Source organism: Nasonia vitripennis, chromosome 3 (assembly GCF_009193385.2).
Source record: "Nasonia vitripennis strain AsymCx chromosome 3, Nvit_psr_1.1, whole genome shotgun sequence".
Classification (NCBI taxonomy): Eukaryota; Metazoa; Arthropoda; class Insecta; order Hymenoptera; family Pteromalidae; genus Nasonia; species Nasonia vitripennis.
The window spans coordinates 14,367,337-14,380,282 of NC_045759.1; the positions used below are offsets into that span (position 1 = coordinate 14,367,337).

Here is a 12,946-nt window from a genome sequence, read left to right on the forward strand (position 1 = left end):
TTTTCAGGAACTTACGGACGCGCGCTGCAATTCAAATTGACTTTTAAAAGGGGGAGAAAAGGGCGGAGACAGCGCGCGGGACGGAAATAATCAGATTCTAAACTTTACGGCGCGCGATCGTTCGCTTTACATATAGGTATATATGGGGCGAGAAAGCAAGTTCTGATTAGTGTAGCCGACGACGAGGGCTTTTAATGAAAGTTATAAAAGTTTATTCCGTCGAAACGTCCCTCGTATAAATACCACCGCGTCCGACCGATCACGCACCTTACCGCTTGAATTTCCTTCCGACGCAATCAATAATCCATCATAGCGCCAGGTTTTCGCAACACCGACTTCGCTGTTGAAATCGAAAATCGATAGAAAGAAAGAAAAAAAACCGCAATCGCGACTCGAAGCTATACACAGCGACGTATTATAATCAGAAGGGGGCACCAGTAATTATCGGCTCCGATCCTGGCGACTCCCCCTATGCGTTCGAAAACCCACACAGAAGCAGGAGTAGGGGGCGTCGAAAAAGCCGCGTCGCCGCGACTCGCAGACTCGCGCGCTCGCTATCTAGATATACAAATAGCAGTAGAACAGAGAGAGGGATGCTGCGGATAAAAGATAGACGCGCGTGTACATACACCGGCTGCACGGCTGATAAATCGAGGGAGAGAGAGAGAGCCGCACGCGGAGATGAAAAATTCATTCCCGATGCAGATCGACTCACTGTGCTTTTTTTTCGCGCGTATTTCACTCGCTGAAGAGAGCCGGCGCGACGAAAGGCTTGACCCAATTACGCCGCTGCATGAGAGAGAGGGAGAGAAAATGCGCGCGGTTTTCGTTATTCCATATGCGGATGACGCTAACGCGCGCAGCTCTTTTGAGACGTCTGTGTGTGTGTGTGTGTGTGTGTGCGTGGATTAGGGGAGAAGCCCCGCTCGCGTGTCTATACTTACGGAGGGGGTATAATTGCGCGAGGGTTTATTATGTATTTATAATCGGCGAAGAGAGCGATTATCGATTGCCCTCGCCGCGTTATTACGGCTTTGTATTTTTGCGCTTACGCCGCTGTCTTTCGCTTCTTATTTCAGTTTTCGCTCTCAGGTGTCTTATACCATACAGATCGCATGTCGATGCTCAATCAGCCTCGAAAAGCCGAAAACGCGATCAATAGTCATTTCCCTCCGTAACAAAGCCGCAAACCGTCAGCGGCCGTATTGCGAAACTCTATAATCTCCGCATCGGTATACGGCACAGCGAAGGCCGCCCTAATGACCTCCCTCTCGCCGCGCGCTCGTCAATTCTCCGCGAGCCGATACAAAACGCAGCTTGCGATCTGTTCTGTGCGTATTGTGTCGTCTATACGACTGCATCGCGATAAGAGGCGCTGCACATACACGTGTGCAGTTGCAGGCGCTAGAGCGAGAAAAGAGGGTCAGAGGGTTGAACGTGTGCAGCGAGGGCCGAGATGCGCTAAACAATGTGCCAGCAGCGGGGCCAGTAGCGGGCCACTCGACACTCGCGTCGCGGCAATTTACTCTTGGCCGCTTATCCGAGAGAACGACTGCGATGCCGCTATGCTACTGCTGTCCTTGGGAGAAGGTTATACGCGGCTTATATTCTCCCTGATGTACAGCTGCTGGCCTGGACAATTTTTCGGAGCTGCAGGGATCAGATGAAAAGTAGAACCGAATTAGAAGAGCCATTAATAGTTACCGCTGAATAAAGCGCGCCAGCGCGACAGCGGGTAATTAATTCATGCTGCATCGCAAAGCCAATAATAATGCACCCTCTCTCGCTGTCGCAGAAGCAGAAATCGCGCTAATTCGGTTAAACTAAGCTAATTTCCCCTCTAATTGCCACGCGACGTAGTTTCCAGACGGACGATGACTTTTGCTCTCTGATGCGCTCTACGAAAATAATACTCTCTCCCGCTGCGACGAAAGTCGTAGATATGATAAAACGTGTGCACCTCACGCGCACTTTTGCTCTCGCACACGTCTAAGTACGTGTTTCCGACGAGTCGGCGAGAAATTTCTTTTCTTTCTTTTTTTTTTCATCAATTTCATTCATTCCACCTTATAATTAACGAGTTCGGCGAGGAAACGCGAGATGGGTATAAAGGCATATACAGTTTTTTGTTCCGCGTGCGAGTTTGATGCGCGTTCGTGTATACGCGGAATCGTGCGAGTTTCTGAAGGAATTTTGAAAACTTTGTTGGTATGAATGTTTTCGCGTGCGCGGGGAGGTGTGTATGAGGGCTTGTTTGCTTGTTGCGACGGCTTTTCAAGCGATATTTATTATAACTTTTGGATTATATTAACGTAAACACTGTATACCGCGCACGTATAGCTGTTAAAAGTTCTACCACGCATTTCAAATTTCGCGCCAACAGCGAGCGCGTAGCGCGCGGAAACTCAACCGCTAGGTGGCGCATGGTATTTGGCAGCCCTTTGCCCTTAGCTCGCAAGTACTGAAATTTGTGGGTGATCGGTATATAATGAATTTTCCAAGCAAGGTCAGCAGGTGGTCCGTTGCTTCTCGGGAAGGTTACGTTTATCCCTGTAGGTGGCTTGTGTTCTGCTCTTATCTTCAAAGGTCTTCTCTCTCTCTCTCTCTCTCTCTCTCGATTGTCGTGTTAGGTGCTTGGAACGTTGCATGGTCTCATATGCACGCTGCGCATGAATGAGTACGAATGGTATGAAATGCATGGAAAAAGAGTTTGTGCATGAATTGCAAAAAAAATTAATTAGCGGAGGAGGAGGAAGGGGTAAAAAAGGAGGAGGATGGAAAAGGGGGGGGGGGGCTGAAGACAATGCGAGATAATGAATTGACCCGACAGAGAAATGAGCAGATAAAAACACATTCACCCGACCGTAGAAGTGCGAACACGACCACAGTTTTTTTGTTGTTTAAATAATACTAGAATAAGCTTCTCTATAGATCAACTGAATCGGATTTATTACAAGGTACTATTGATAATCACATTTCCATGGCAATTCAGCGAACAGCAATGCAATTAACAGCTAATTCCGCTCGCAAACGCGCTCGACTCCTACACTCGATTATCCCCGTCAGTACCTCCTATACCTACAACACACACACACACACACATGCTTACACAGCGGCTACTGCGACCTCGACTCGTGCCCTTTACGCGCGGATAAAGGCCGCCGCTCAGGATTTTGATTAGCGCTCGGACGCTCAGAGCTGCAGAGAAGGGGGGAACAGATTAGTTCCTTTGATCAGGCGCCGCGCTGGTCGAGCGGGAAGACAACGCGACGAACGTCGGCGGCTCTTTCTTTTTTTATCTACCCTTATATAACGCTCGTCGAGTCTGTGATGTGGCTGTAATTTTCGTGTTGAGACCGACGTCAATCGTTTTTTTTTCTTTTCATACCGAGGGGAGATTCCACTCGCTTCGCTTTTTTAGTCGGTTGTCGCGTGTTTTCGAAGCTCCGTGATTGTCCGCGAGGGCTTCTCTGCGATTGCGTGGCTTTCCCGGAATACCAATCCATTATGTAGTGCTTTTTGGAGACGCTTTTATACGGCGTGTCTTTTATAGCCGCGTCTGACTAATCGCGGATTTATCCACTGGTGAGGCACTACGAACGCTGCGATGGAATATCAGAAAGTAGCGGATAACGCGAAGATACGCGATAGTGAGATAGTGAAATTTTTTAACGAATCAAAATAAACAATGGAGAGGCCTCACGATTCGAATCAAAACGACGTTATGATTGAGATACAGCTATCGATGGCGTCGACGATTCATTCTTCTGCGCGAGAACTTCCTCCTTTATTAGCGTTTTTTGTCAGCCGTCGCTAAACTCAATAAAATCAGACTGCGATATATTGCGGTTCGGAAAAAGCAATCTTTTCTCGTGGTAAATTAATGATAAAGTTTATAGCGAAATAATTTACCGAATTGATCGACCAAAATGTAATGCGAAAATAAAACTCCAGGTGTGTCGTCCGAAACAATAAATTCATCGATAATCCCTGCAGCGCTCGAATCTGGCAAGAGATAACAAGCCCGCGCGCGCGCGCGCGCATTGGCATAATTAATCACGATAAAGGCGATTAAAACGTGATTTTTATTCGAGGCGAATTTCTGCTATCATCCCCGCTCTTAATCCCCGTCCATATCGTGCATCGGGTGCAGCATTGATTTGAAATCGATTAATCGGGAGTATAAATAGTCGTAGATTCCGGTTTGACGGCATTATTTACTCACAAGTTGTGTGGGTAGATAAATTAATTCGAATTTCCATCGACAATGAAGTGGCTCGTCGGCGCGATCCTTTTCTGCTTCGCTCTGACAGCTCATGGTACGTGTATACATATAATATAATTACTCAGTTATTAGTGATCCGGATATCGAAGCATTTATTTGCAATCATAACAAATAATTATTTTAATAACCCTCGCAACCATTCCAGCTGCACCGAGGATAGTCGGAGGCTCGGACGCACCGGACGGCAAGTACCCGTACCAGGTGTCACTGAGAGCACCGTCCTCGCACCTCTGCGGCGGATCGATTCTGAACAAGCGATGGATCCTCACTGCCGCTCACTGCGCACTGAAGTACGTTTTTTCCACGCTCTAGTTTTTCTGCAAATTGTTCGCGTTACTTACACACGAATCATCGCGAGAACCCGCGGAGTAAAATATTCGATGCGCACCGAAGTGTATAGCAACAGCGGATCACGTGAATATTTTAGCTGAAGCCTGACAGCGCGCGCGGTATTGATTTTTCGTATAGGCGGAGTTTAACTTTTGCGCATAACGCACATTTTAAAAACAGCCGCAAGCACGATTCGTTGACTGTGGTGGTGGGTACCAACCTTCTGAACGGTGGCAAGGGACAGTCCTACAAATCGGAGTACATCGCCTGGCACAAGGACTTCGGCATGCTGGGATTGAGCCACGACAAGGTTCAGCCCATCAGTCTGCCCCTCGAGGATTTCACCAAGGTTGACTACCCTGTCGTCCTCACCGGATGGGGAACCACCAGAGTAAGCGGCGTTAACACGATAACGTACTAGTCAGATTTGCGAAATTGAAGCTCACGTTTTCGATGATTCGCAGCTCGGAGGAAACGTCCCGAACAAGCTCCAGGAGATCGCTCTGAAGGTCATCAGTCAGACCAAGTGCAAATCGGAGCTGAACTTCCCGATCAGCGAGTCGCACACCCTGACCAAGTCCGGAGAAGGCGCGTGCCACGTAACTTTGAATTTCGACGAAACTAAGTGTCCATCGAAGGATCTTGTTTGTATGTGTACAAATCTAACGAGACATCGTTTACAGGGTGACTCTGGCGGCCCACTGGTAGCCGATGGAATCCAAATCGGTATCGTCTCCTTCGGCCGGCCCTGTGCCGTTGGCAAACCGGATGTCTTCACTCGCGTATTCACTTTCCTGGGCTGGATCGAAGAACAGATGGCCAAGTTCTGAATGTGACATGTGCGGGAAATAATCGATTTTTTTTTTTTTTATCAATACCCTTTGCCCGATATCGATGTAAATAAATTCTTCGAATAAGCATCGGCTCGATACACATCTGCGTTATGAAAACGATTCCGCAGTATTCCTCGAGCCTTAGACAATAAGTTTAACGAAGAGAAATTGATAAATAGATGGATAAAAAATATAAAATCATGTCAAATTAGTAACACATATACTTATGCTGCGTATAATTAATGCCACGAGAGCATCTTTAATAATAATGTATCTGCTTTGTTTAATCTTGTTTTGCAACATCGACGCTATACACGCCGAGAATGAGAGAACTGCGTGGCTAGATACCTTACGGTACAAAATGAAGTATTCAACAACATAGCACAATTATCACAACAAACGATACCGACTACCGACTATCAAGCAGTCGACCTCGTTCCAAGTTCTTACTCATCATCCCCGTGGACAACACCATCGAGACGTTCTATGAAATCTTGAAAATCGCCTGGACACAAAAGTACCTAGACTGTTCCATAATCCGATTCTCCGAGGACTCCAATGCCACGATCTTGCACTACGATCCTTTCAACGGCGTATTTCACCAAAAAAATCTTACGGACCATCGTACTAAGCTTTTCCCCGACAAGTTGAGAAATCTTAACGGTTATCCTTTGAAAGTCCCTGCTTTCGACATACCTACTCTGATGAACATATCGCATGACTCGAAGACCGGAGAGAGCCTCGTCCACGATGTTCTCGACTACCCTTTACTGCAAAAGGCCGCGATCGCTTTGAACTTCTCCATAAAGTACGTCGAGATTCTGCTCAGTGAAAACATCACCCTTTTGAGAGCTCAAGAGGCAACGAAACTCGCGTTACAAGAGAACCACTTGAACGTCAACCTGCTGCTTTACGCCTTCACGTTCCACGATCCAGAATACTCCACCCTGCAGATCTTCTCCATCTACGGTTGCATCAAATCCGTGGCCATAGCCCCGGTTATACGTCTCTTCAAGCTGAGCTTACCCTGGTACATTATCTGCTACATCTTCGTCGTCCCTGTGATAGCCTTCATCGTCGTCTACTCTCTGCGGGTTTTCAGGGTAATCCGTAGAGTCTGGAAGCTCTTCGAGATTTTGCAGGTACTCCTAGGTATACCAGTATCGAACGTCAAGTCAGAAATGTTGAACGAGAGGCTGTTCTCTCTGATCTTCACCTTCACGTCGTTCTGGTACTCGAACGAATTTTACTCAAACTTTGTCGACGAGAGCTTTGTCAGCAACGAAGTTAGCTTCGACACATACGAAGAACTGGGGGACTCTGGACTGCAGATCTATGTCGAGGTATTAGCTTCCGATTACGCCTTCAACGAACGATTATTGACAGAGATCAAGTGGTTGCGCGAAATCTAAGCCAGGACGAAGAGGACCGACGACATATCCAAGTGTGTGAAGCGACTAAAAACGAAGAAAGACTGCATCTGTCTGATGGCGGATTGGAGAGCAGAGAAATTCATGAAAGCGTCGACGAAGATTGACGGGAGTAGAAAGATGAAGATCGCGAAGCCGGTCGTCTCGTGTATGACCTGCAGGTATACCTTCGAGCATACCTCGCCATTCAAAGAGAGGTTCGTGAAGGTTTTCAGGAAGTTTCAAGAATCCGGACTGCCGATCATATGGAAGGATCCGTTGGAGGAATTATTGAACAAAGTGAACGCCGCGAGGCTGAATGAAAGCTCGGTCGATGGAAAGAGCTTATTGTTCAGACTCTGCGCTGTGCTGACGGTTGGGTATTTTCTCTGCTTCTGGTGATATTGCTTGAAGTTGTTTCGAGCTGCAACGTGGTGTCTTTCTGTTCAATATGTAACGTTTGTCGATTCAATATGTACTTTTACGTAATTAGCTACTGATTTAATTTTATGACATATAGCAGTATATAGTATTGAAATGAATAACGCAGAAAGGTATACAAGGCAAGACAAAAATAACAACTCATGTATTAAGAAAGGTAATTCACATACAACTGTTTATTGAGACATGTAGAATACATCTGGTCATACACAAAATCTTTGACACTTTAAATCAAGCTCCTAGCTCGAAAAGGAACCATATTTCAACGCTGTTTTATCTTTTTATCAAATTCATTGTTTATAATCATTATGTTTAACTACTTTCACACTAAAATTAGGGGGGATGGGAGGGGCAACTTTTTTAAAATTGCGGAAAATTATTAAAAGAAAAAAAGAAAAGAAGAAAAGAAGAAAGGAAAGCAAAGCAACTGGTGGCTGAATAATGCGATTCACAGAAGAAAGAGAAATTTTCTTTCCAAATTAAGAATTGACAAAACTATTTCGCAAGAGAAAATTCCGTCCGGGAGTTTCGATTTAACTTGTCCATTCAATTACATGGTTCATTCGTATATTATTTTTTTTCTGTTTCTTTTCGTTACTCTTATCAGCACTGTGAGTATAATGTGTTCGTGTGTTTAACGCGTGTGTTCTCTTTATAGGTCCTTTGAAAAACATCGTCCTTGCTTTTCTTTCGTACTTTCGCTTTTGCATATAAGTTGAATAATTAAGAAGAAAAATTAATGAAACCTGTCGTACAACTGCTGTTAGATCGCGATATGGAAAAAGAAGAAAATTTCGCTGTCTCTTTCGTACTCTATCTCTCCCTATCTCACAAGCTTCCTTTTTAATGATCCTTACTGCCCTGTCTCTCTTTCTCTCGTACTCTCGTCGCATTTACTCTAAATTCTGTGGAGCTGACACGGAGCGTAGCGCGGAACGTCTCTCGATTATACATGTTAATGAAACATCGGTTTACTTAAACTTTTCTTTTCATCGATTAATCTTTAGAACTATGTTATTTTCCTTTAATTTCATTATTACACTTGTCGTCGAATGTATCTTTCCTCTATAATATAATATACACACACATATACATACATATATATATATATATATATATATATATATATATATATATATATATATATCGTGCCTACATATTTTCTTGCGATAAAAGATTTTTTAGCCATTTTTCCTCAAAGATAAAAGCCGCAATAAAGATAGATAAAGAAATTTACAATAATGGTCGCATGATTTCGCATAATCTTTTTTCTTGCAATAGTTTCCATTTAAATTAACACCTCTGTAAGTTTATATAGTAATCGTATAATAAAGTAAATTAAAATTTTTTTGTAGCATTTTTACCTACATAAGATCCCGATCGATTATTAATTTCTGTTTGCAATTACTTTCGATTCACTCATACTATAACTCTCTTTCGCTCACATTCTCGCTCGCTTTCGCTCTCTTATAAATCATCATCATCATCACTAATTATACCGCTAACTAATAACATATCACTTCACAAAAATGCATATCCGCAGGAATATAATATATAATATATTTATATATAATTAAAAAAAACCGCACGCCTTGGCATGCCAAAAAAAATATCAACGTGAATTCCTATCGTGTCAACGGGCCCACGAAATATTATATAATAAAAGCCGCGATCTTTCGAGTGCGGCAAAAATGATTACAATTAATAAAAGAGTCTTCCAACCGCGTCTTTATCATCCCGCGCTCTCTGTCTTTCCACTGTGCCGAATAGTCGCTCACTACCTCTCTCGCTCTATCAGTAAATTCTCTCCTCTCCGATTCTCGCCCTCCACTTTTTATTCTATTTTCGGATGCGCTCAAAAAATCAATTTAAAAAAAAAACAAAATTTTCCCTTTCTTCGTTATTTTTGTCTTTCTTTCATCTGTATGCGTATAACGTAATGAGATTAGCTGACCGGTATGTATAAAAACTCTGAAGAATAATTCCGTACGAGTGTGTGTGGGGGTGGGTCGCGGATCGCGCGCTCAGAAATGATCGCGGGGCAAACGAAAAACTTTGCTCTCATACCAACGGCGGTTCAGCCAGCGCACAGTGCCTATATACTCGCATGGGTTTGTGTGTGGCATCATCTCCCATCAACCGAAAGAACAATTCAAAGAAAAAAGAAGAAACGTATTAAAAGTGCAGCCCGTCACGATTGCAGCCGCGTGCGTGCGGCCCGCGAGAACCGGCGCCGAGCCCCTCTCTCGTAACCGTACAAACGACTTTGGAAGAGAAACGTATCATATATTTGACTTTTCCGAATCACAGCTCTCCAAGTGGGCCTCCCCCGCTTTAATTTTTCTAATTTTCGCGACCTAATTTCTAAAATTTTACAAATAATACGTTATAACTATATATAAACAGACAAGAAACAGACGGGCGCGCGTGCGATAGCGCGCATTTTATACAATATAACAAGAACAACGCCGGAGGGAAGGCCCGCGTGAATTTGTATAAGGGAGGGAATCTGCAGCGACGCGAGGGGGGGCCCGGAGGGCATCTCGCGCGCTCACGCCACACACCGCGATCGCGCTACAACATTATTAACTTTATTAAAAAGAAGAACGTTACGTTTAACGCTAGTACACCTATAGATCAGTCTAAAGTCTCGTGTCACCGTGAACTGCCTCCGCCATCGTCAGCGCAGGACGAGATTTTTTTTTCACTTTGCAAATATTTACATCGTCGCCGTGCGCTGCTCTGTTTTTTTATCCTTGCCCCCCGCAAGCTCAATCCTATAATCTCTCGTTCTCTCGCTCTCTGCCTTTTGGATCACCTCGCATTCGCACTTTCGCTCGTCCACTTTCGCACAGATCAAACTCCGGTATATTACTCTAAGCCAGTATACAGTATACAGCATAACATCGAGTTCGAAATTATTTTGCTTCGTTCCGTTACGATTGATTATTCTTTTTATTATCATATCATATCATATCATATCATATCATATCATATCATATCATATCATATCATATCATATCATATCATATCATATATATATATATATATATATATATATATATATATATATATATATATATATATATATATATATATATATATATATATACAAATATTTTTTGCTTGCAAATTTTGAACGCAGATACAAAAGTCACGAAATCACATTTCGCCGATCACAAAGGTTTCACATAAATCGTCGTTTCTTTTTGAAAAAAACGCTATTCTCGCCAATTTATTTGTCTCGTCGACTTATTACTTTATTCTTTTCATCGTTAAAAAGAGTTAAAAATATATATATATAATATAGAATTTCGATCGAATTTTCTTTATAAGTGTACAAAAATTCCAATTCTCCGTAGCTGAAAACAAAAACACTCTCGCACGCTCTTTCCAATCTGTTCTAGCTCGCTCACTCTTTCTCTCGCTCTCGCCCGCATCCTTCCACAGCACTGCAGCTCTTACTCTCTTTCTCTTTCTCTCAATCTCTTTCCCTATACTCGATCGCTTGTCTCGTCGCAGCATCGACACACGCCGTGTATATATGAAAAATTGTCTGCATTCCGATCTTTATGTGTCCAAACGAATTATGAAAAATAGTTTACTTTTAGAACGTTTTTCCATTATTACAGTCATTACAAGTCATTAATTTAGCTCAAGATAATGCATTCTGCTTACACGATTACATCATAGTTCGAATATACGCGTATTTTCAATGAAAGAATCACTACCGCTCTCTATATCATCGTCCTTTTCTCTTTTCTTCCTGCTTCGAGATGTTTCGCTCTCTATATATAAACGACTCTCAATCTCACTCTCGTTTTCTCTCTCTCTCTCTCTCTCTCTCTCTCTCTCTCTCTCTCTCTCTCACTCTCGGACAAAGACCAGAATTTTTTTTAACATTTTTTTGTTTTGTTTAATATTGGAATATTATCATTTCACAAAAACCCACTCAGTATGATATTAGCGAATATTCATCCTTATCGTATTGTGTTAATATTAATGTTATCATATCCTCGAATATTATGCTTTTTATATAAATAGGGGGTCAAAGGGAGAGGGGCTGGGGGCTGTGGATTTCATTTCTCTTTTTCACCTCGCGGAGAAAAAAAGTAGAACAATGCAGGAGGGGGGCAAGGAAGTCGGACGCAATATACTACGGAACAAGTAAAAAATTGTATGTGCATGGGGGTGAGTGGAGGGGAAATTGCAGGGATCGGTTGGTTTTCTAAGTAGTTCGATTATTCAAAAGAAAAAACGTAAAGAGAATTTTTTTTTCGCTCCTACACTCTTTTTGCTGCATATGATTTTCCCGTTAAACTTTTGTTTTTCGCTTGCTTTTGACTTAATCGTCACGCGCTTATCCGCCGACGAAAAGTTTCTTTTAATTTCTGTCTCTCGACGGGTTGTGTGTGTGTGTGTGTGTGTGTGTGTGTGTGTGGGTTGGGGCGAAAAATTTCCCTATCTCTCTGCTTTTCCTTTTTCGTCCTTCCGCGTCATTCAACTTGTGATCTTTCAACTTTCCCGTTTCCCTCTGTACGCTTCCTCTTTCCCTTTTCGAAAAATCGATTATTTTTTTGTCGCTTTTAAAAAACTGCTTATTATTGACTTATACCTGTTAACACCGTTTACGTTTTCCTTATTATTTTGTTATGCCTATTGCCTATACTTTTAAACTTTAGCATTATCGCATGTCATCAATTCGAATCGTATTACACATTAATATTTTTTTTTTCAACTCTTATTTTCGCAATGTGTTCGCCTGCCCATCTGATGTTCCGGCTGTTCGAGTGTCGATGTATCGATATATTCTTAAAGAAGAAAAAGGGGGATGGGGTTGGGGGATCTCAATATTACTTTTAAATCATCATTAATTAAAAACTACTAGAATGCGATTACCTAGCTACGCGAGCGTCGAGAGCGCGCACGTGTCTCGCCACCTCCTTTAGCGTATACATCCGCGTTACTAACATTGTTCACTCTCTTTATGGAGCTGTTACAGGCAAGATCTTGAAAAACATGATTCTAAAAGCGACAAAAGGAGGCGGGGATCACACACGCGCGCATCCGACGTCCACGAGGGAAGAAATAATATTAGTCCTAGTACAAAAAACGTGAATAAAGATTAACAAAATATGCTCATAAATAATTAAAAAAAAGAGGCTTCGCGAGCAACAGCGATCTTCTTAACATGTCCTACCTCATCTTTATCTCTCTCGCAATCCGATCTTTCCATTTCGCAATTCCGTTAGTCTAGTCAATTTTTATTTTTATATATGCAATAATAATAATAAAAACCACGACGCTTTGACATATTTTTTGCGCGTTCCCCTCATCATAGTGTTGACGGTTCCTTTTTTACATTAACTTTCTCTCTCTCTCCCTCTTTTTTCACTTTTCTCAGACTTTTAGTCCGCTAATCGTTTTTTTGTTAACTTGGTCGCTCTCGATTACTTCTAGTCTCGACTACACTCGACGATCTCGTTAAATTTTTATTTTCTCTTACTCAAAGACCGCTATGTGTCTTTCACTCCGACATTATATGCGCGAGCGTGCGCCGTATAAAATAAGAATAACAAATTCGTCGTTCAATTGCGTTCACAATGATTTTGTTTTACTCTCTATTTGCATGTGTTCAACGCTTGTGT

The 12,946-nt window shown here is 42.6% G+C and overlaps 3 protein-coding genes across 3 annotated transcripts in view; 2 read left to right on the plus strand and 1 right to left on the minus strand.

The window, feature by feature from the left end:
• LOC100118056 (cubilin) overlaps positions 1 to 4,329 on the minus strand; it is a 26,399-nt gene extending 22,070 nt beyond the window's left edge. The window contains exon 1 of the mRNA XM_031927725.2: positions 4,226 to 4,329. The gene's annotated coding sequence lies outside the window, so the exon portion shown is untranslated. The remainder of the gene's footprint in view (positions 1 to 4,225) is intronic.
• On the plus strand, positions 2,979 to 7,794 carry LOC107980957 (chymotrypsin-2). Its single transcript, XM_031927735.2, has 5 exons — positions 2,979 to 4,319; positions 4,431 to 4,575; positions 4,796 to 5,006; positions 5,080 to 5,214; positions 5,299 to 7,794. The coding sequence occupies exons 1-5, from the start codon at positions 4,268 to 4,270 to the stop codon at positions 5,443 to 5,445; spliced, it is 690 nt and encodes a 229-aa protein (XP_031783595.1). The 5' UTR covers positions 2,979 to 4,267; the 3' UTR covers positions 5,446 to 7,794.
• LOC107980809 lies at positions 6,127 to 7,993 on the plus strand. The gene is made up of 2 exons (XM_031927734.2): positions 6,127 to 7,075; positions 7,200 to 7,993. The coding sequence occupies exon 1, from the start codon at positions 6,153 to 6,155 to the stop codon at positions 6,858 to 6,860; it is 708 nt and encodes a 235-aa protein (XP_031783594.1). The 5' UTR covers positions 6,127 to 6,152; the 3' UTR covers positions 6,861 to 7,075; positions 7,200 to 7,993.
• The last annotated feature ends 4,953 nt before the right edge of the window (positions 7,994 to 12,946 follow it).

What these genes read in the sequence shown, in the direction of transcription:
- LOC107980957 (XM_031927735.2), top strand. Translation starts at nt 4,268, where the DNA reads ATGAAGTGGCTCGTCGGCGCGATCCTTTTCTGCTTCGCTCTGACAGCT. An exon ending in CTTCGCTCTGACAGCTCATG is followed by an intron (nt 4,320 to 4,430) that starts GTACGTGTATAC and finishes CAACCATTCCAG; the next exon opens with CTGCACCGAGGATAGTCGGA. An exon ending in CCGGAGAAGGCGCGTGCCAC is followed by an intron (nt 5,215 to 5,298) that starts GTAACTTTGAAT and finishes CATCGTTTACAG; the next exon opens with GGTGACTCTGGCGGCCCACT.
- LOC107980809 (XM_031927734.2), top strand. Translation starts at nt 6,153, where the DNA reads ATGAACATATCGCATGACTCGAAGACCGGAGAGAGCCTCGTCCACGAT.